Source organism: Bos taurus, chromosome 26, assembly GCF_002263795.3.
Source record: "Bos taurus isolate L1 Dominette 01449 registration number 42190680 breed Hereford chromosome 26, ARS-UCD2.0, whole genome shotgun sequence".
NCBI lineage: Eukaryota > Metazoa > Chordata > Mammalia > Artiodactyla > Bovidae > Bos > Bos taurus.
In genome coordinates this window covers 21,070,668-21,094,795 of record NC_037353.1, presented here as the reverse complement: position 1 = coordinate 21,094,795, position 24,128 = coordinate 21,070,668, and the positions used below count along the sequence as shown (strand labels likewise).

General features: G+C 38.6%; 1 protein-coding gene across 6 annotated transcripts in view; it reads left to right on the top strand.

Annotated features, from left to right (window-relative positions):
• Positions 1-302: 302 nt before the first annotated feature.
• ERLIN1 (ER lipid raft associated 1) overlaps positions 303-24,128 on the top strand; it is a 41,773-nt gene continuing 17,947 nt past the window's right edge. The window contains exons 1-8 of one of the 6 annotated variants that reach the window (XM_005225631.5): positions 303-428; positions 662-785; positions 3,138-3,219; positions 8,239-8,285; positions 9,702-9,763; positions 13,329-13,454; positions 15,462-15,535; positions 23,967-24,025. In XM_005225631.5, coding sequence (XP_005225688.1) covers positions 673-785; positions 3,138-3,219; positions 8,239-8,285; positions 9,702-9,763; positions 13,329-13,454; positions 15,462-15,535; positions 23,967-24,025 — 563 coding nt within the window. In that variant the 5' untranslated portion in view covers positions 303-428; positions 662-672. Of the gene's footprint in view, positions 786-3,134; positions 3,220-8,238; positions 8,286-8,944; positions 8,964-9,701; positions 9,764-13,328; positions 13,455-15,461; positions 15,536-23,966; positions 24,026-24,128 lie in introns of those variants that run through there. The other 5 variants (NM_001164032.3, XM_059881950.1, XM_024985823.1 and 2 more) reach the window with 5 other exon arrangements.

Genomic DNA, 24,128 nt, shown 5'->3' with positions numbered 1-24,128 from the left:
TGGATCAGCATTCTAGCACGTTAATAGATGTCTTTGCACAAGGACAAACTGACCACTCCCTTGTCTCAGATGGCTTCTTTCCTCTGCCCCTTTGCTTACTCCCAATACCCCATTTCCCTTTTTTTTCCAGGGCAGGAAACCAACAGCACGCAGACAAGACCCTATGCAGCTTCGAGCGAAATCGCTCGGCGGGCGGCTTGGAGAATTTTGTCCCATTCGCTCCCCCGTCTCTAGCCGCAGGACGCGGCGTCGGCGTGCGTGTCCGCGCAGCCGCATTGCCCCGCGGGTGGGCGGGGCCGGCTGTTGGCGGCGGTTGGCCCGGCCTTGGTGGCGGCTCCACGTGCGGGCGGGGACGATGCGTCACTGATGAGTGAGGCCCGGCCGAGGGGTCGGCCTCCGTCCGGAGTCTGCGGCTGGCTTCCTTCTCAGTTAGTGCCTTCCTCTGGGCGGGCAGGAGCGGTCGTCGGGAGGGGGTTGTCAGGCCGAGCCGTGTCGACTCACGGGCCAGCTCTGGCGGAGGGGGTTGGCGAGGAGGAAAAAGGGGCATAGGACTCCTCAGCTCGGCCTGCGGGACGGCGCCAGGTCGCGAGGGGGAAGGTGGAAACCGGAGGTAGTGGGCCTGTCACTCAAGGGGCTGGGGCTGCGTTCCATCCGCATCCAGGAGGAATTAAGATGAATATGACTCAAGCCCGAGTTCTGGTGGCTGGAGTGGTGGGTCTGGTGGTGGTCCTCCTCTACGCCTCCATCCACAAGATCGAGGAAGGACACCTGGCCGTGTACTACAGGTGAGCGGCACGTGCAGTCAGCTCAGGTTCTAGAGCAGTTAGAGGCACACTTTTATTCGAGTCTAGGAAATTGTTCTCAGGGAACTTTTTCTAGTCCTAGAAAGTGGTTTTCGTCGCATCCCTAGGAGGTTTGGGGGCTGTGGCAGGCTTTTGTAGACAGATGGACAGTTTCAGTGCTATTCAGAGATTAAAACTCCCTACAGTTGTTCCTAATAGTAAACCCACTTATTTGTAGGGAAAAAATGAAGGGTGGAAGGCAGTGGTCACTCCACTTGTAGCTGAGGAGGTGGATAGATCATTGTTAAATTGCATACAGCTTTACTGACTTTTCGTTTGCAGCTGTAGATGCTATTTAGAAACTTGAGTCCTGTTTGTGGTGGTTTCTTAGCTTTTTGTTGTTTTCTTTAAAAGGTTCTGGCGTCTGGCTTGGGCTTGTAAGGCCATGAAGACCATGACAGTTGTTAAATTCCTGGACCTTGGGAGACTAGCACAGGATTGTGACAGACACATCCTCCCAACCTTTCCCTTTCTTTTCACGTGGAAAGGAATGGTGTGAAGTGTGTTAGTTGCTCTCTAGCTAAGACGAATAGCTGTTCCTTCAACGTAGTTACCACCAGTTTTTTTTATATAGACAGATGACACTTTGGAGAAATTTGAAATGGTGTATTTGAAAGAGCTTCAACTTTTTCCTGGCTTCTGCCCATCCTCCCCTAAAACTGATATTTCCACTTTTAGATCCACCTTGAGTCTTAGAAATAGTCTTCGCAAGTGGGGGTGGGAGTCTAGCATTTTAAAAATGACAGATTAGTCTGTATTTCCATCCATCTAGTTCAGCATATAACTTTCTTTCAATGAATTTGAAATTTAAAAAAATTTTGGAACAATGGAAAAAAGTGAAAGAAGGGCAAAGAAAGAACATTTCAGGGTGTGGGTTTCAAAGAGTTAGGGATGGACCTAAAACAATTAATCTTTTTTTAGTTATTTGTTATGAATTCTTTGCAAATCTGTTTATATTTTCTTTTTTTTTAATTTATTATTTAACTTTACAATATTGTATTGGTTTTGCCTTATATCAAAATGAATCTGCCACAGGTATACATGTGTTCCCCATCCTGAACCCTCCTCCCTCCCCATACCATCCCTCTGGGTCGTCCCAGTACACCAGCTCCAAGCATCCAGTATCCTGCATTGAACCTGGACTGGCGACTCGTTTCATCCATGATATTATACATGTTTCAATGCCATTCTCCAAAATCATCCCACCCTCTCCCACAGAGTCCAAAAGACTGTTCTATACATCAGTGTCTCTTTTGCTGTCTTGTATACAGGGTTATTATTACTATCTTTCCAAATTCCATATATATTGTTTATATTTTCAAGATAGAAAGCTAAGTTCTATGTATATACTATTCACTATATAAAACAGGATTTCATTTTTATAGTTGCCTCCAAATTGCCTCCTTTTTATAACTTCCAGGGTATGGTGTCATGTTTCTTACATTTCAGAATTTGGTGATCATGTCTATGCTTATAACATTGATTTATAGTTATATCTTTTTATTCTTCATCTTTCTATGCTAATTTTTTGTTGTTGATTTTATAGAGGCTTTATGGCCCCAGTATTTTTTTTTCTTTTTTTAAAAAAAATTTTAAAGTATAGTTAATTTGCAATGTTGTGTTTTAAGTGTTCAGCAAAGTGATTGTTATATATGTTTATATATTTTTCAGATTCTTTTATGTTATAGATTATTACAGATACTGAGTATAGTTCCTTGTACTATACAGTAGGTCCTTGTTTACCTATTTTATATATAGTGTTGTGTATATGTTAATTGCCCCCAATATTTTAATTGCTTTCTAGGTAGATTAAAAGAATTGTGAGCATCAGAAGTTTTCTCCTTACTTGGAAGTTTGCTGTTATCTTTTTTTTTTTTCCCAGCCCGGTAATTAAATGTATGTTTTGATCTGGCTTGTGTTATGTACAATTAAAGTACATCAACTGAGAGCCAGCTGAATTTTTTTTCCAGAAGTATTTCTCAAAAGGTTAAAAACCAAAGAGAGACTCTCTTTATACCTGAGAGTATGCTGGAGACCTGGAGGTGTGGTTGGTAGAGCTTATGAAACAAGGTGTAATGTTAACAGCTTAATTTTATCTTTTCACTTTTGTAGGTGTGACAGATACTGTAGGGACCAGCAATTGTTCATCACGAGTAACTCATACTAGTGAGGCTTTAGTAGATCAATAGCATGAGTAAGAGTGAATGTAAGAGTGAATGTTTATTACAGCATTTTAGATTTGGAAAGAGAATTTCTCTTTTTATAATCTTGTCAAATTGAAACATCTTTTTGCAGGGGAGGAGCTTTGCTAACTAGCCCCAGTGGACCGGGCTATCATATCATGTTGCCTTTCATTACTACCTTCAGATCCGTGCAGGTGAGTGATTCCTAGGGAAGCCCTGACACTGAAAGACAAGTGTGACAGGAACAGTTACCACATTCATGGGTGGAGATAGATTTCCTTATTGCTTAAGCAAATGATAGTATGCTACCAACGTAGGAGCTAAAGTTCAGAGTACAGTTGTCACAGCGTAAGTTATGACTTTGAACGACATCACTCTCTTGAAGTATGAGCTAGGCAGCTTTTAAGGACTGACTTCTCCCATCTATATAGTGGAATACAGCAGGTTTTCTGTTGCTGCTATCAGAGTAAAAGCAAGATTTTGAAACACAACTAGAGACATGAACCAATGATTACTTGGTTTAGAATGGTGTTTGGTTTCCATAGAGGCAATCTCCTGGGCTACTGTTAACATGGAGGATCTCAATTTTTATACACAGTTTCTCTGCCTCATATTTTTGCCTGGGATATTAAGCACAATTTTATGTGGAACCATACTGAATGTTCTGGAGAAGGCAGTGGCAACCCACTCCAGTACTATTGCCTGGAAAATCCCATGGATGGAGGAGCCTGGTAGGCTGCAGTCCATGAGGTCACTAAGAGTCGGACAAGACTGAGCGACTTCACTTTCACTTTTCACTTTCATGCATTGGAGAAGGAAATGGCAACCCACTCCAGTGTTCTTGCTGGAGAATCCCAGGGACGGGGGAGCCTGGTGGGCTGCTGTCTATGGGGTCGCACAGAGTCGGACATGACCGAAGCGACTTAGCAGCAGCAGCAGTATACTAAATGTTCTAGTTTGACAACATCCCAGAATATCTGAAATAAGCATCTGGTTCTTGAGAATACTGTCTTAGCTGTAGGAGACACTTAGTAAATATCTTTTGACATGACAAGATGACAAAGCAGGATTAGATTGTTACTACTTTTGCAAGCACTGTGTGATTATAAATCTTTGGATTCAGAAGTTTGTCTATCTGCTACTGATTTTTCAGGACTCAGGGAAATTTAATGTGTTTAGTCTTGTAATTTAAAGTCTAGGCTTTCTGCTAAATGAGATTTTCATTATGAATACTTAAATCCTCCAGATTTCCTTCCAATTTCCTTTTGGATGGCTTGGGATAAGAATCGTGTCTATTGAAATGAAATATAGTGTTCTCCTAGTCAGACTGATTTCCATACTGTTTTCCCATATTTTATTCACTCTTGCCTTGGCTGATGCCATCTCACCATCTCTCTATTCCTTATTTCCTGTCTAAATCTTGCCAGCCTTTTTAGAGCTCATCACAAATTCTACTCTTGTTCTATAGCTCTTTAAGACTATATTGTAAATTTTGGCCCTTGGTCTTATTTCCTTTAGTAATGTTGTCTTGTTATTAGTCTCTTAAGTTTTTGTGTGAATTTTTTTCCAGAAAGTCTCATAACTTCTTGAAGGCAGGGGTTGTAACACAATTTGTATTTCTGGCCTTTCTACTTTTGGTGAAAGTTGTTAAATTGAAGTGATTTCTCAGGAGGCTGTCTAATGTAGTGAACATGGGGCCAGAAACCTGGAGAAGAGGTTCTGACCCTGGCTCCTCCACCAATTGGTTACATGACTTTGCAGAAATTACCTAACCATTCTAGACTCCAGTTAGTTCTCTGAATCAAGAGGTTTTAACTGCATGAACCTACCAACAGCTTAAAGCTCAACATTCGAAAAACTAAGATCATAGCATCTGGTCCCATCACTTCATGGCAAATAGAAGGGGAAAAAAGTGGAAGCGTGACAGATTTTATTTTCTTGGGCTCCAGAATCACTGTGGATAGTGACTGCAGCCATGAAGTTAAAAGACGTTTGCTGTTTGAAAGGACAGCTGACAAACCTAGACAGTATGCTAAAAAGCAAAGCCCTCATTTGGCCAACAAAGCTTTATATAGTCAAAGCTGTGGTTTTTCAGTTAATCATGTATGGATGTGAGAATTGGACCATATGGAAGGCTGAGTGCCTGAAGAATTGATGCTTTCGAATTATGGTGCTGGGGAAGACTCTTGAGAGTTCCTTGGACTGGAAGGAGAGATCAAACCAATCAATCCTAAAAGAAATCAACCCTGAATATTCGTTGGAAGGACTGATGCTGCAACTTCGACATGGGCCACGTGATGCGAAGAGACAACTCATTTGAAAAGACTCTGATGCTAGGAAAGATTGAAGGCCTCACAAGAAGAGGGCAACAGGATGAGATGGTTAAATAGCATTACTGACTCAATTTGAGCAAACTCCAGGAGATAGTAAAGGACAGGGAAGCCTGGCGTGCTGCAGTCCATGGAGTCGCAAAGAGTCAGATATGACTTAGCGATTGAACAATAGCCACAGCCAACAGCTTAAATGTTCTATAGTGATGTTGTCAATGGCGTCATCAGACGCTTAGAGATCAGGGGCTTTTTTTTAGATTTTGTTCAGTGCCAGACATGTCTGTCTCTGCCTTCTTGGAGATTAGTATGTTGAGTCATACTGATGACTCTTTTATATAAAAGAGATAAATACAGGATGTGTGTATGTATTTACATACAAATATTTTATATATACACACATTCACATATAGAGTGATAAACTATCATAAGAAATGAAAATGAAATTTGTAAAAAGATTTTTGTGAACTAATGTACTTTGTATCTACAAAATATTAAATGTTGGAGTCAGTTTGACTAAATGGAAATGGTCTTTATATGTAAAACAGCAATGTTCTAGTAAAGAATTATATTAATAAAACCCTCTTAAGAAGTTGTTTTCATAGGAATGAGATGCAGAAACTTATTTTTAGGAGTTTTTGGAACACATTAGAGGACATAGCTTATATAAACAAATGGCTTAACAGATTTGGCATTTGATAGGAATATTTAAGAAGCATCTTGGGGAAATGTGATATCCCCATATATGATGTAAGAAAAAAAATGTTTAGAAAAATATGAAGACTTTTAGCCTTTAAAATATATATAACACAACCAAAGACTTTTAAAATATTTATACTGGGAAAATGATTTTTGAGATAATATAAAAGAAGTAAAAAAGTACATGAAAATAGGATGTTAAATTGAAGATTTAACCTTTGAACTCTTTGCTGGTTCTTGGTTTGAAAATTGAAGTCTATCCTTTAGATTTAGATAGAAATGTATATGTAAAGTTGATATGGAAGTTGAATTTGGTTAATGTTTTGAAGGGAATAAACTGAGCTCACCTTTCTTATCAACTTCCCTCTCTCTACTCAGAACCTGTCACTAATGTTTATTATCAACCTTTTAACCCCAAAATTCATAGTCTATTCTTCTCTCTCCTGGAATTTTATATGCGACTAGTTATCAAACTCCTCTGTTAAGTCTCCTGGGTTGACAGCTTTCAGTTTCCATGGCCTTTTCTATGTTAATCTAAATAAATTACTACTTAAGCTTCCCAGCTGGTGGTCTTGCCTGCGGATGTGGTAGATAATGAGAACCATATCACACATAAGCAAAGGAATGAAGAAAAAGTCATATTTTTGAAAGGTTCATTTTGTGGCTGTTTATAGGATGGATGGATTAGGGAGAGCACAACCTCCCCCCCTCCCCTCCAGCCAATATTCAAGGCCCTCTCCCTAACATCATCATGTTCTCTTCTCAGAGCCTCACCTCATCTATATTGCCCTTCCTACTCCAGGCAAGCCAACTGCATCCTGAAACCTATACACACAGTTTGTGTGACTGGTTATTTAACTCTGCCAGTTAATACCTAATTTGTATCTGTTATGGATTGCTTCGTAATGATTTTCTCTCCTGTGTTGGATTGTGAGCTCTTTGGGAACAGGGGCCATGCTTCCTTTCTCCTTTGTATTCTGTCAAGTACTCTGTTGCTGTGGGCTTAATACAGTGCATTGTGTCCAGGATACACTCATTATGTGCTCACCTGCTGGATGCCTTCCAGTGCAATAGGGAGTCATTCCGGATCCAAATCAAGTTATGACAGGGGTAGAGTAATTAAGTACCATATTGTTGGTTCACTAGGAGGAAGCACTGCTGATGGTGGCAGTTCTATTAAAAAGGAAATTGAATAGACCATCTGAGCGATCACTAGGACCTGACCTAAAATACTGCCTACCGTTTCGGAGGAAGAGGTTGCTGTTGAGTTCAAAGGCCTACTTGTATGCATATAATAGTAATCTTTTACCTTCATTGTAAACATTAATATTAGGAGTGGAATCAGAGTTCAAAAAACAAGTCCTAGCAGTAGTATCCTCGTGGGTATTCCATGTAGTTTGCAATCCCAGGCCAACCCCAGGCAAATAAAGGACTCTGAGTGAGAGATTGAACATTGAAACTTTTCCTGGTGCGTCTTGACTCAAACATTAACTATAAAATATTTTGTCTCTAGTCTTTTATGTCTGTTCGGATACAAAAATCTGTGACAAGCCTAGGCAGCGTGTTAGAAAGCAGAGACATCACTTTGCCAGCAAAGATCCATATAGTCAAAGTTACGGTTTTTCTAGTCACACATGGATGTGAGAGATGAACCATAAAGAAGGTTGAGTGCTGAAGAATTGATGGTTTTGAACTGTGGTGCTGGAAAAGACTCTTGAGAGTCCTTGGACAGCAAGGAGATCAAACCAATCCTGTAAGAAGTCAACCCTGAATATTCATTGGAAGGACTGATGCTGAAGCTCCAATATTTTGGCCACCTGATACAAAGAGCTGACTCATTGAAAAAGACCCTGATGCTGGGAACGATTGAGGGCAGATGGAGAAGGGGATGACAGGATGAAACGGTTGGATGGCATCACTGACTCAATGGACATGAGTTTGAGCAAACTCCGAGAGAGAGTGTAGAACAGGAAAGCCTTGCATGCTGAGGTCCATGGGATTGCAACGAGTCAGACACAACTTAGCAACTGAACAACGAGGATACAAAAAGAAATTTAGGGGGCTAAAATTGTAATGGAGTTCTCTTGTACTTATCTCTTAGCAGTTCTGTAGAGATTTTCCTTTAGCACTAGTGGTTCCTTGATGATATGTGTGCTGAGTATTGATGAGATATTTTTTCCTCCCCAGACAACACTACAAACTGATGAAGTTAAAAATGTGCCTTGTGGAACAAGGTAAGCATTCCCCTTGCTTACCATTGTCCCTTTGATTCAGATGTAGTTTCTGTTCATAAGCTGTAGTCTCTTAAACATCTTTCAGATAGGCGTGATAGTAACCGAGGGGAATTTATCTTCTGAGCATTATTTGAGAAAAGCCCTGCCTCCAAATAGGAGCTTTCCATCTTAGGAGTCATTTTAAACTGATAGTAACAGTTTAAAATGGAATTAGCTCACCATATCAAGTATAGTATTAAATGCCATCTAATTTAGAGTTTCTGATTTAGTAGGTCTGGAATGAGACCCAAGAATTTGCATTGCTAGCAAAAGTTCCCAGGTGAAGCTAAGACAGCTGGTCCAAAGACCATATTTAGAAAATCACTGTCCTAAAGAGTTTTGGGGCAGGAAAGAAAGGCAAGGCCCAAAGAGTATAATCAGTACATTGCATTGTATAAAAGGAAGAGTATAAAGCTCAAAGTATGTTTTAAATTCTGTATTTTAAATGACTAATATATCACTTTTAAAGCCTATAAAAGAGGCTTTGACATCTGTGGAAGGACAGGAATGCTCTTAAAAAGGGAGCAGATTCTCTCTGTTTTAAGTTACTTGATACCAAGTTCTCTAGGTCTGTCTGTAACTCTCTTTTATGGATTCCCTTCAGAGATGACTCAAAATTGGCAGCTGATGAGATGTTGGGTAAATTTTATTTTTATCTTCATGCTTTCCTATGTTTGTCAGATTTTTTGCCTGTGAGCAGGTATTATGTTTTTTTTTTTTTTTTTATCAGAAAAAAATGTTATTGTAAGTTGATAGAAGGGCTTAATTGTATAGTTTCAAAATCTCTTAACTTCAAGTATCTTAAACTGAGGTTCACATGTCCTTCAGGATGTGTGCTGGTAGGCCAGGAAGTATAGGAAACCATTAATTAACAAGAGCTGTCTTTCTGGAGTGTCAGTTTTACTTCATGTTTTGGGGGAAAATTCTTTGTTTCATATTAGAATAAATACAGATGAAAAGTAGATTAAGATAGGGCAGGAAATCAAAAGAATTTCAGTTCATGGCTGACCTCTACCTCTTGGGAAACCATTTTATCTGGTTCCTTGTTGGAGAAGTTTGAGGAATGCACTGCTTTAGCTGTTGGCTTCAGTTAATAAGGGCAGAGTGCTAAGCAGCTCTAGGTTTTAGGTCTAGTCTTCCTGTGAGCTCATCTGATAACAGCGTTTACGAAGGAGAGCCTTTGGTTATGAGAGGAGCCAGGTGAGTGTGTATAGGGGTCATTTGAGTAGTGATTAATGAGGTCGTTTTAATCAGTAGTGTATCTTTAGATTTTACTTCTAAATTTCTGTCACGTGGGATTTGTTGGCTGATGTGGGATTAATATGGGACTCTAACAATTTGTATTTGGCTCACGTTTTTCCATTTCTCTGTTTTTAGTGGTGGGGTCATGATCTATATTGACCGAATAGAAGTGGTTAATATGTTGGCCCCTTGTGCAGGTATGGTACCCATCTATTCTGTTAGAGTTATACTCAGAGTGTCTGTCACTGAGAGAGTCCCTGGAGAAGAAGAAGAGATTCCCTAAGGAAAGTTTTATGACTTCATTCATTTCTGATCTCTCTATATATAAAATAATCATTGGAATATTTTCCATTCGTAGGGAATGGTGATAGTGATAGGTCACAAATCCTGGACAGAGTTGACTTTCTGCAACTGTATGGGATACTCTGAGCTGAGTGTATTTAGCAAGATAGTCATTGATTATTTCTAGAATTCCTAGAAAGTGGGATTTCACCCAATCAGGATGAAAAATAATTTCCTTACACATTAAAAGTCTATAACTGATCAGTTCCTTGACCACATTGATTTGTGACCACCAAAAAATCTTTTTTAGCTGAGATTTGCTAACTTGCAATCTGAAAGTCCTCAGTGTGGGGAAAACATTTTCTTGGTAATAGATGAAAACCCCCAGAGATGGAGTACTGTTCAAATAAAAAACTGAATGAGAATTTCTGAAGTAAGATTGGCCTTCTTTTTAATGTTTGATTTTTTTTCCCAGTTTTTTTTATTTTGATAAAATACATATAACAGAATTTGCCATCTTTACCACTTTTAAATATTCAGTGGGCATTAAATACATTCACATTGTTATGCAGTCATCACCAACATCCATCTCTATAACTCGTTTTCATCTTGTAAAACTGAAACTTTCTACCCATTAAACAGTAACTTCCCATCCGCCCCCTCTCCCAGCCCCTGGCAACCACTGTTTCTGTCTTTCTGACATTTCTGTGTACTTTCTCTCTCTCTGAGTTTGACTACTCTAGGTACCTCATAAATGGAATCATACAGTGTTTGTCTTTTTGTACTGGCTTATTTAACACTTAACATAATGTCTTCAGGGTTCATCTACGTTGCAGTGTGTCAGAATTTCCTTTCTTTTTAAGGCTGAATAATATTCCACTGTATCCATTCATCCGTTGATGGACACTTAGGTTACTTCCATGTTTTAGCTATTATGAATAATGCTGCTATGACCAGGGGTATACATGGGTCTCTTTGAGACCTTACTTTGAATCAAAAGATCTGCTGTTTTCAGAAAACCTATGTAAGTATTTCTCCAAAAAAAGACATGCAGATGCTCAATAGGCACGTGAAAAGATGCTCAACATCACTAATTATTAGAGAACTGCCAATCAAAACTACAATGAGGTAGCACCTCACACTGATCAGAATGGCCATCGTTTAAAAGTCTTATAAATAACAAATGCTGAAGAGGGCGTAGAGAAAAGGAAACCCTCCTATGCTGTTGGTAGGAATGTAAATCTGTGCAGCCACAATGGAAAACAATATGGAGATTTCTCAAAAGACCAGAAATAAAGCTGTCATATGATCCAGCAATCCTACTCCTGGGCATGTACGTAGACAAATTATAATTTGAAAAGATACATGCCCCAGTGTTCATTGTAGCACCATTGACTATAGCCAAGACATGGAAACAACCTAAATGTCCATCGACAGATGAATGGATTAAAAAAGATGTGGTACATGCATATAATAGAATACTATGCAGCATAAAAAAGAATGATGTAATGCCAATTTGCAGCAGCATGGATGGATTAGAAATTATCATACTAAGTAAAGTCAGAAAGGCAGATAATGGTATGATACCAATTACATGTGAAATCTAAAATATGACACAAATTATGAAACAACAGATTTATGGTTGCCTTGGGGGAGGGTGGATCGGGAGTTTGGAATTAGCAGGTGCAAACTGTTACATAAAGGATGGATAAGCAGCATGACCCCACTGTACAGCACAGGGAACTATATTCACTATCATGTGATAAATCATAATGAAAGAAAACATGAAAAAGAATGTGTATATATGTATAACTGAATCACTTTGCTGTATAGTAGAAATTAATACATTATAAATCAACTATACTGTAATAAATTTTTTAAAAATCTGTCATTTTATTATCCTTATTATTTATTAGTAAGTAGTAATACTTTTCCTTACTAAGTATTACTTATTAATAATTATCCTTATTACTAAAATTTGCACACATACAATATCAGGATACTGTGTTCAGCAAAAACAATTCAAAACCATGAAGTTAGATCTTTGCCTTAAGGGTTTGTTTGTTTGTTTTTCCCACTTGAGAAGGCATGATACTGACCTAAAAAAAAAAAATATATATATATATATATAGAGAGAGAGAGAGAGAGAGAGAGAGAGGAATGTAAGGTCTTGCTGAATTTCATGTCACTGGTACAGGCACAAATAGCAAAAGAATTTCAAAACAGAGAGCAAGCTGTGTTACTATAAGGTGGATTTGGATTATATTTTTCAGCAACTAAGTATTTTCCTGTCTTTTATAATCTAGTTTCCCTGGTCACAAGGGTGTTCCTGGAGGCTCAGATGGTAAAGAATCTGCCTGCAATGCAGGAGACTCGGGTTCAATTCCTGGGTTGGGAATATCCCCTGTAGAAGGGAATGGCACCCCACTCCAGTATTCTTGCTTGGAAAATTCCATGAACAGAGGAGTCTGGAGGGCTATAGTCCATGGGGTCACAAAAAATCAGACATGACTAAGCAACTTAACACTTTCACTTGACTTCACTTTCTCATTTCCCCTGGTCACAGATCAGTGGAATGGACTATGATTGAAAAAAAACAGAAGAAGGGGAGATATTGCTTGTTTTCTGGCGAGAGATAAAGACGAAACTGTTGCATCACTGACTCATTTGTAAATGACCAAGAGAATGAATTAGTCACCGAGTGTTATTTGATGACCTGTTTGTGATTTGCAGTCTAGTTCTAGTTTTCTCCATAGGAAGGCCAGTAGAGCACGTCTTGGATTTGAAGGGAGAAAGCAGCATGTTTTAATAAGGGCATAGGTTCTGGCATGGTATAATATATTCCCTTAGGCACATTTCTGAAATTCTGTTTCTCAGTTTTATACTATGCAAAATTAGATTTTTTGTGAGAATTGTGTGTTAAGGAAGTATATAAATTGCCAGACATAAAGCCTGGCCCAGAAATGTTAGCTTCCTTCCCTTCTAGCCTAGCATCTTTTTTTTTCCCCCAACCTTTGAAAACTGCCTTTTTGAAAATGGCCTTTTGGAGCTACTTCCCTCTTTCATTTCCACTGTTCCTCAGTTAGTTCAGGTTCTGTTTATCTAAACTTTGGCTTTTCAATCATTGCTTCTTTATACTTTCCCTGCCTCTGATTTCTATGCCTTACAGTTCATTTTTCACTCTGCTGCCAAAGTACAGTCTGATAGTGTCATGCCCTTGCTCAAAAACTTTGACAGTTCCTTATTACCTTCAAGATAATATATACTCTCCTTAGTATGGAACTCAAAGTTTGCTTACTAGAATTGCAAATGCAGTAATATGTGGAATATTAAGCATGTTAAGGAACACACCAAGGCTTAGAGTTGTGTTCCATGTTTTCGCTGTTTCATTGGCACTTCTTGTGTATATTTTATAACTAACTTTTTCCTTGGCTGAATTAGAGGATACACAGGTAAACATGAATTGTACCTTTCTTCCAGTGTTTGATATCGTGAAGAACTACACTGCAGATTATGACAAGACCTTAATCTTCAATAAAATCCACCATGAACTGAACCAGTTTTGCAGTGCCCATACACTTCAAGAAGTTTACATTGAATTGTTTGGTGAGTCTTATTTGTTTTAAATATATGAATAACCAATTAGAAATCTTGTTCAACTTGTTTGTGAAGGCTATAATAATATTAATAATGTGTTATTTGTGCATTTCTTCTGAATTTATAATAGAGCAGTTGTGTTTAAAATATTCTTTATCTTAAGTTTAAAATTTCTTTGCTAAAATTGCTTAAATTAAGCAAATTGTTACTTAAGATACTTTAAGAATGATAACCATTTTCTGAAATGTATAGTGTATAACTTGGTACAGATTGGAAAAAGATTCATTTCTTAACAATATTCTATTTATGCCATGATAATTTACTAAAAACTAGCTTTGCTTGTGCGCTCTCAGTCTCTTCAGTTGCGTCCGACTCTGTGGGGCCCCATGGACTGTAGCCCGGTGGGCTTCTCTGTCCATGGAATTCTCCAAGCAAGAGTACTGGAGTGGGTTGCCATGCCCTCCTCCAGGGGATCTTCCCAACCCGGGGATCAAATTTGTGTTTCCTACAGTGCAAGCAGATTCTTTACCATCTGAACCACCAGGGAAGCCTAAGAATACTGCTGTGGGTAGCCTGTCCCTTCTCCAGAGCATCTTCCTGACCCAGAAATCGAAACAGGGTCTCCTGCGTTGCAGGTGGATTCTTTACCAGCTGAGCTACCAGGGAAGCCAAGCTTTGTTGCTATTTTAATAGATAATTTGGGGAATTTAGAACCTGGGTCTTGCAGTTTCCCAAGACTCACCTCCACGTTTGATGAGGACTAGCAGGACTCCATATAATTATACTCACAGCTGAGATGTACTACAGCAAAAAGATACAGAGCAAAATCGCAAAAGGAAAAGGCACATGGTGAAGTCTGAAGAAAATCAGGCACAAGCTTGCAAGAGTCTTCTCCAGTGGAGTCACGCAGGATACACTTGATTACTCCAGCTTTGAAATGTGACAACACATGTTAGATGTTTGCTGGAGAAGTTCATTAGAGATTTTCTGCCCAGAATTTTTTCTGGAAGTTGTTCATGTAGGTACCCTCTGCCTAGCATGTATCAATACCAATATTCCAGAAGAAAAGTAGATGCTCAGCATAAAATACATAGTTTGAATAAACAATTTAGGCACAGTGAAGTCATTCTTCCCAGTCCTGGGGATTGTGGAAATGAAATGCTCTCCAAAACCACAACCCCAGGTGACAGTCAGAGACCAAATTGCGAATAGGCCTTTCTCGGATAGTAGTTTTCAGGCTTGCTATGTTAATTCTCTTATGTACAAGTTACATTTCATTTGTGATAGTGAAAGTTCTGGCCAGGGGTTAGGTTGCTGCTATTGGCTGCCTACTTCTCTCTTCTGGAATTATTAGTGAATTTCTTAGAGGCAGATATAGAAATGGTTTATCAGTGTAGAAATCTATCAGTTGATTCCTCTTTGATGATTACGAACTATTGGAATGATGTTTGAGAAAATTTTGCCTTTTCTTATTTGTCACATTTCTGGCTATTTAATAATGGGGAAAGTACTGACGAGGTGGATAGAAAAATTTGTGAATTATCAATTCAGGTGAAGTGATATCTTTATTCTTGTATGCTCTAAGAACTTTCCCCCTCCCTCTCTCTTTCTAAATCTAAAATAATCAGCTGAGTTCCATAGAAATGAAATTTAGTTATTTGAGAATTTGGATAAAGATTGACTAAAGATAGAAATTTATTTTTTTAGAGAATTGAGACACATATTAAGTCACAATACTGAATTAAGACATTAGAAACCTAGATCCTCCACTTATTGGATAAACATCAATGGCTGCTTATCATCTTTCCTCAATTTCTTTGTCCAATAATTCCTCACACTTTTTCTCATTTATATATATATTTATTTGTTTTCATATGTGTGTGACATGGTTCAAGCTCTATAAAAGAATAATACCATGGAAACTTTAGATCTAATAAGGATTTTGTTTTAGTGCTAGCACAGCATTAAGACTTTTTTTGAGTGTCATAGAGCTCTTGTTCTTGGCTTCAAAAACAGATCAAATAGACGAAAACCTCAAGCAAGCTCTGCAGAAAGATTTAAACGTCATGGCCCCAGGCCTCACCATACAGGTAAGCCCTTCTCCTAGGGAAATTCTTTGGGAGTTCTGAGAGCTTTGAATTTAATCGTCCTTGAATAGGACTGTTTATTCAGCAGTTATTTAACTGAAGTGCTTTGGTAATTTATAGTCTATCTTTCTCAGTTTAACTTTAGGTTATGGGTAGAATTTTTTCTGAACTCTTGGAACAGATAAACTGAGGTTCTTGCAGGAAATAAAATCTGTATACTGCTATGTGTGAGGCATTATTAAGATACAGTAATGGTGTTAAGTCAGTGTAAGACTGATCCTTGGCATCAGTAAGATTATGAAAAAGAATTTCAAGTATAAAATTCGAACAATAATTCCAGACAAAGTAGATATCCCTAAGTATTCATTGACAGATGAATTGACTGGATGACTGTTGCTCTAAGAGTTAAAAGAACATTTCAAGAAAGTCTGCCTGGAAATGACTGATTTGGAATTTTGATAGGTCTAGAAGAATTACTAGGATTTATATGAGGGAAAGGAATAAGGAAGTGGATGGAATGACCTGAGTAAAAGCAAGGTAACAGATGACTTCAGTGGTGGTGTGATGGTGGCAGTGGCATTGGGAGATAGAATAGTGAGAAAAACTGCTTTTTGGATCAGTATTTTTTCAGAGTGGGTTGAAATCCATTATTAGGTTCTAAAATCAGTTTTAGTGGGTTATGACTAGCCTTTAAATAAAATGGAATTGAACAGGAAAAGAAACCCGGGCACATGGCTTGTAGTAAGTTTTAAGTATCATTCTGTGAAACTTGTTTGATGTCAGTGTGTGGGGTAGGTGTTATTGTGGGTGTCACTGTAAGGTGCCTTTTCTACTGTAGTCATGCTCAATAACATTGGAAAGCTGTGACTCTGGATCTGGATTATCGGAGAAGTGGTGAATATGACTTCTCTAATATGCTTCCTCAGTTTCTAGATCATACTGCTTGTAAGAATTGTGCATTCACTCTGAGTGATCAGGAGCAATCTCATAAACAAGTCCGAGGGTATTATTTCCCTTGTCCTCCCCCTTGCTGTGTCATCTCTGCTGGCTGCCTGAGGGGAAGCTGCCCAAGTTACAGGGTCTCTTGAAATGTCCAGAGCTAACTTTGTAAAACCCTTTTGGTTGTTCTGGAGTAGCTTTTCAATTTTAAAGATAATGTGAATGTCACAGATTCTTACATTCTGCTCAAGTTGTTACTAGGAGATCTAGCTCATTCTTCTTTACAACCCCTTATAGTTCCTCGCCTTATATTACATAACTATTTCCCTATTGTTTCCAATTTGCCTTTAATAAACAATAGTGTAGTGAATATTCCTGACACATCTCCTTGTATGTACAATTTATCTTTCAAAGTGGCTGTATAAATCTACATTCTTACCAGCAGTATTTGTGAATACTTGTTTCTCCACAACCTCGTCAACATGTGAAGCAGTCAGACATGCTGATTTTTGATGCATGGATACATGTGAAGTTATTGAATATCTCTCTTTGATTTGCATTTCATTAATTGTTAATGAGGTTGACATCTTTTTATTTAATCTTTGTCCATTTGCACTTCTCTGTCAATTGCCTATTCATATTCTTTGCCCCAGTGTTGGACTAAAGTGGAATCATACCCTAACCATTTTGTTCACCAACAATATGTAAGTGTCTTTTCAAGTCACAAGTAAGATTCGCTACATCATCACTTTTAACCTTTTAATTTAATCCCTGTGGCTTCCAGTTTTTACTGTTATGTACATGTTGTGATGACTAAGCTGTGCTGCTTCATTTCATTGCAGGCCTTTCTAAGTTGCAGTGAGCCAGGACTGCTCTTTGTTGCGATGTGTGGGCTGCTCATTGCAGTGGCTTCTCTTGTTGTGGAGCACAGGCTCTAGGGCTCGCGGGCTCAATAGCTGTGGCCCCCAGGCCTCATTGCTCTGCAGCATGGGGAATCTCCCAGACCAGGGATCCAACCAGTGTTCCCTGCATTGACAGGCGGATTCTTTCCCACTGTGCCACTAGGGAAGTCCAGGATAAATTCTTAATTGTAGGATTGATGAGTCAAAATGTATCCCCTGTATGGGGACTTTTTGGTACATATTGCCAAACTGCATTTCAGAAAAATTTTAGCATCTTGCACTCTCTCATCAGCAGTGTTCATGAGCTGTTGTTTTCTATACATTCGATTGTGTGATTGTACCCAAATAATTAGTAGATACATGTTTCTAAATCCTGTTGGAGAAAATGTGTATGGTATTTTGTGTTAATTATTGAATATCCTTGGATGTATGTTTGCTCATTGTTTGGTTTTTATCTGTTTTTCTCATTGACTTAAACTATTTTTGGTATGTTAATTATGGTAACTCTTAAATACTCTCCTTCACTTTTCACTTTCATGCATTGGAGAAGGAGATGGCGAACCACTCCAGTGTTCTTGCCTGGAGAATCCCAGGGACATCGGAGCCTGGTGGGCTGCTGTCTGTGGGGTCGTGCAGAGTCAGACACGAGTGAAGCGACTTAGCAGCAGCAGCATGCTTTTAAGAGTCTTTCACCAACTTTAAAATGTAAAAATCTAAATAAAATCAGAAATTACATTTTTTCTCTACTTTTATGTTGTATTTTTAGGTTTAAAATTTTAATTCATCTGAAATTCATTTTTAGTTGTGAGGTTGGACTCAGTTCCTCCCCCAATTATTAACAACAGTAATTATTGAATAATTTATGCCCGTCTGTCTTCCTTGTTTGAAATGCCAATGGTATTGTATGCTAAATTTTGTTATATGGTAAAGTCGTTTTTTGGACTTTGTTCTGTTCCATTGCTTTTTCTATTTCCTATTCTTTAATTAGTTACTGAGCCTTTCATCTTTTCCCATCCAATTTGCTGCTCTCCTGTTTTTTTCTTCTAGTTAGTAAATGGTTCCCTCTTAGCCTCAGGCCAGTCTAAATGTATGGGAGGCATCTTTGACAACTCTCTTGCCCTTAATATCTAGTCCCTGGATCCTGCTGATTCTACCGAATCCACCTAAAACATCTCTGCCACCTCCTTAAACCAAGTACTGTCTTTTGCCTGAATTTCTGCAGTAATCTCCTATCTTGTTTTCTCACTTTTACTTGTCTACTGCATGGCAGGAAAAAGGATCTTTTAAACTTAGGTATATTTATTTGTTGTTTTTATTAAAAGTTGTTGAATGAAAAAAATATCACTTTATATTCATGTTTTTAAACTGATAGATCAAGATCTCCATTTTTTGGTTGCTTTAGTCTTGTTATAAAATAACTTATTATTTTATAACATAACTTATAGTTGAAATGCATTTTTAAAACTTAAAGGCTATTTTTCACTGTTCCTATCTTTAACATGTTACATTATGGTTATGATAATTCAACTTTTTAGTCACTTTAAAAATTCCGATAAGATACCTGTCTTTAAGAATGGCCTTGGATATTTCTGCCAGTTAACTCTACATGATGAGTTTTCATTACTGATATTTTCAAGGCATACCAGGTACCTAAATTGGCTTGTACATTTTAAAATTAGGAATATAGTCTATGACTTAATTTATATTATCATTTTTGTTTCTTTTAGAATTTCTGACTCAGGTGAGAAACCCATATACCAAGTTAAATTAATATTCATAAAGTTAATGAACTTTAATGCTATTGACATCTGGTCCCATCACTTCATAGGAAATAGATGGGGAAACAGTGGAAACAGTGTCAGACTTTATTTTTGGGGGCTCCAAAACCACTGCAGATGGTGATTGCAGCCATGAAATTAAAAGACGCTTACTCCTTGGAAGGAAAGTTATGACCAACCTAGACAGCATATTCAAAAGCAGAGATATTACTTTGCCAACAAAGGTCCGTCTAGTCAAGGCTATGGTTTTTCCAGTGGTCACGTATGGATGTGAGAGTTGGACTGTGAAGAAAACTGAGCACCAAAGAATTGATGCTTTTGAACTGTGGTGTTGGAGAAGACTCTTGAGAGTCCCTTGGACTGAAAGGAGATCCACCCAGTCCATCCTAAAGGAGATCAGTCCTGGGTGTTCATTGGAAGGACTGATGCTAAAGCTGAAACTCCAGTACTTTGGCCACCTCATGTGAAGAGTTGACTCATTGGAAAAGACTCTGATGCTGGGAGGAATTGCGGGCAGGAGGAGAAGAGGACGACAGAGGATGGGATGGCTGGATGGCATCACCAACTCGATGGACATGAGTTTGAGTGAACTCTGGGAGTTGGTGATGGACAGGGAGGCCTGGTGTGCTACGATTCATGGGGTCTCAAAGAGTTGGATACGACTGAGCTACTGAACTGAATGCTATTAAATGTGTAGTCTATTTTTAAGCATTGAGGAATGCAAACAATTCTTGATGACTTTATTGTATATCCACAGATTTGCTGAATAAACTATCTTTAGTAATTGTTTTTGGTTAATTTCCTTAGATTTCTCTGTGTGTGTGTGTGTAGGTGTGGTAAAAATACTTAACTTGAGATCTACCCTCTTAAAATTTTAAGTGTACAAAAAGAATTTTTAGTGTACATTTTATTGACTCTAAGTACAATGCTGTACAGTAGATCTCTGGAGCTATTTATTTTACTTGATGAAAACTTTATGAATTTCTCTAGAATTTTTTAAGCTATGTAATTATGCCAAAATGAAAATGTTGACTTTGCTCCCAATCTGGTATTTTAATTTTCCACATAACACTAATAACTGTCTGAAATTTTATTTATATGCTTTTTGTTGTTATTTACTGTCTTTTTGTCCTTTTAAAATTTTAAAGTCCATGAGCGCAGTCTTGCCTTGTTTATTGCTGTATCCACAGTGGTTGAAACAAACAGTACTTGGTTCGACTAGGCACCCAATTAATACTTGTTGAGTGAACCTTCTCTGTAACATTCAGTGTTTTAATTTTTCTCTTCTCTATATTTGTACCCCATCTTTTCTTTTCTTTTTAAAAAGTTTTATTTTTTGACTTTGCTAGGTCTTTGTTGCTGTGAGGGCCTTTCTCTGGCTATGATAAGCAGGTGCTTCTCTCTAGTTGCTGTGCACAGGCTTCTCGTGGCCATGGCTTCTCTTGTTGTGGATTAAGGGATCTAGAGCATGCAGGCTTCACCGTTGCAGCATGTGGGCTCAGAATTGTGGCTCCAGGCTCTAGAGCACAGGCTCGGTAGTTGTGGCTCACAGGCTTAGTTGCTCTGTGACATGTGAAATCTTCCCAAGGGATCAAACCTGTGTCTCCTGCACTGTCAGGCAGATTCTTCACCACTGAGCCACTAGGGAAACCCTGCATTTTTTCTTCTTCAACAACTACTGTGGCAAATTGAAGTGGTGAAAAAATTCTTGATTTTTTTTTTCCTATGCTATTTAAGGCAATGATTATATTATATGCTGGCTTTTGGTTTCAAGTATGTGCTTATGACCCAGGGTTCAGTTTCAATAGACATACTCATTTCATCAGCCTTTTTCTCTTTCGTCACTCACTGTGTGTGTTTGTGTATTTGACCATTGTTTGGGGTATATTTTATTTCTTAAATCTCTTTATGAAGCAAATTATTCATGGTCTCTATATCAATAGGTGCTTATATTTCACATATTTGAAAATTATGAGATTTCCCAAGATTGACATGTGTGTAGTACATTCTTCAGCCTCACACAGCAAGATAGAAGTCTTCAGAAGACAGTTCTATTTCATGCTACTTTTTAAGACTAGGAAAACACGTGGCCATTGCTTCCCTCTGAATCATACTGGAGGTCACCTGTCTTTCTGGTACTCACATAGGGAAATTGGGCATCTCGAACCAATTCTGGTTCTGAATTTTTCTTTGTCTTCTGGATATGTCCTTGAGTTCTTCATAACCTCACATGCTTCAACTTTCAGCATGAAAATTGAGGTTTTTTTTACCATGGTCCCCAGCTTCTTATTCCATTTCACTCTAATTCTTATATTTAGTTATGATCATCCTCAGTTATGCACAGATCTAGATTTTTTATGGAGGGGAGGCTTTGTTGCTTAGAAGTTTTAAAAGCTTTCTTTCAAAAGCCCTAAATGAAGGCTTCATGCCTAAAATCCTTGTTGTTTAAAAGTTCAACCAATTTTCAGAGGGAAATTAAAAGTTCCTTCAGATCAGCAAGGTGGTGTGTGTGTGTGTGTATGTGTGCGCACACGCGTGCAGTCAGGTGGAGGGTGGTACAGGACGTTTAGCTAGTAAAATCAAACACTTCTGAGAGGTCAAGTCCTTAATACAGAAAAATCAGCCTTCGGAACCTGGATTTTCCACATAGATGTAACCATGTAAGTGCTGTGTGTCCATGGCACAGAAAGCCAAACTCTGACAGTTGTTGTTTGCAGCAAAATAAAAGTTTAGTTGCAGGATCCAGCAAGGAGAGTGGGCAGCTGATGCTCAGAGGACCCAAACTCCTCAACAGCTTTAAGGGAAGTTCTTAAAGGCAACATTTGAGGTAAGGGTTGTAGGAGGCATGACTTTTTTCTGGTTAATAGTCCAGAAATATTAATCATCGATCTTCTTGTGCCAACCAATCTGGGGGTCTGTGTGCTCATGCTTAGCATGTAGTCACCATCCTCCACCTGGGTGAGGGCCTTAGTTCCTGCAGAATGAGTCAGATATGCATCAGGTTGTTGTATATATTCCTTGACCCTGTTTTATAAATTACTGTTTCTTGACTGCTTGAGTTTGTTCTTTGGAACACAGGACAGGCCCAGGAGACTAAAGCGTTTTTGTACAAAAAAGAAGCGGAACACAGAGGGGCTTTTGTACCTGGCTTTTGCACCCCAAAACTATCCTGTTTCATAGATCATTATGCCAAGGTACACTATGATTAGGGAAGCTGTGTAGTAAACAGTGTTTGCAGAGGCACGCAGATTTTGTCCTAAGCAAGATTCTATGGACAAAGAATGTAACCTGCTAATTGGTGTTTGTTTTTCCTCAGTGTTGGGCTATTTATTTGTAATCAGTACTGAGTGAGTTGCAGGTTTAGGAAGTGATAAATTCATTTATCGTCCACTATATTAAGTTGCATATACCCACCAGGGTTTGTTTTTGTTTTTGACTATTTCCTACTTTACAATTTAAATCTTGAAATTTTGCCTTTCTTCTGTTTATTTGACTTTCAGGTTTGAAAGGAAACAAAAGTATTCCATTTAAGAGCTTTGTGAAAGGTCTTTTAAGGAAGACTCTTTTCCCTGAAAATTTATTTCCTCAATAGATAGAGGGAATCCATTCAGTTCAGTTGCTCAGTGGTGTCCGACTCTTTGTGACCCCATGAATCGCAGCACGCCAGGCCTCCCTGTCCATCACCAACTCCCGGAGTTCACTCAAACCCACGTCCATCAAGTCGGTGATGGCATGCAGCCATCTCATCCTCTGTTGTCCCCTTCTTCTCCTGCCCCCATCCCTCCCAGCATCAGAGTCTTTTCCAGTGAGTCAACTCTTCGCATGAGGTGGCCAAAGTACTGGAGTTTCAGCCTGAGCATCATTCCTTCCAAAGAACATCCAGGACTGATCACCTTTAAAATGGACTGGTTGGATCTTCTTGCAGTTCAAGGGACTCTCAAGAGTCTTCTCCAACACCACAGTTCAAAAGCATCAATTCTTTGGCACTCAGATTTCTTCACAGTCCAACTCTCACATCCATACGTGACCACTGGAAAAACCATAGCCTTGACTAGACGGACCTTTGTTGGCAAAGTAATATCTCTGCTTTTGAATATGCTGTCTAGGTTGGTCATAACTTTCCTTCCAAGGAGTAAGCGTCTTTTAATTTCATGGCTGCAATCACCATCTACAGTGATCTTGGAGCCCAAAAAAATAAAGTCTGACACTGTTTCCACTGTTTCCCCATCTATTTCCTATGAAGTGATGGGACCAGATGCCATGATCTTAGTTTTCTGAATGTTGAGCTTTAAGCCAACTTTTTCACTCTCCTCTTTCACTTTCATCAGGAGGTTTTTAGTTCCTCTTCACTTTCTGCCATAAGGGTGGTATTATCTGCATATCTCAGGTTATTGATACTTCTTCCGGCAATCTTGATTCCAGCTTGTGCTTCTTCCAGCCCAGCGTTTCTCATGATGTACTCTGCATATAAGTTAAATAAGCAGGATGACAATATACAGCCTTGACGTACTCCTTTTCCTATTTGGACCCAGTCTGTTGTTCCATGTCCAGTTTGTTGCTTCCTGACCTGCATATAGGTTTCTCAAGAGGCAGGTCGAAATCCATTAGCCAAGCATTTTTTTAAGGAAACAAGCAGCTTATCTTTGACTTTGGTGTGGTGACAGGAGAAATAGATTTTCTACTGGATCCCTACATGTGTTTTTAGGCAGCTATGTCATAGCTATTTAATATTAGTTTCATTTGAGGCACTCTTTTGTACAGATTTAAATATTTATTTTTCAAATATACTTTGGCTTTTTCACTTTTATTTTTTAGGCTGTGCGTGTTACAAAACCCAAAATCCCAGAAGCCATAAGAAGAAATTTTGAGTTAATGTGAGTAATGTGCATGGGATCTCAATATTTTTATTTTGGCTTGTCTACATATTTATCTTGCCAGTCTAGAGGAAAAAATTATGTTTGAGATAGTTACACTGGG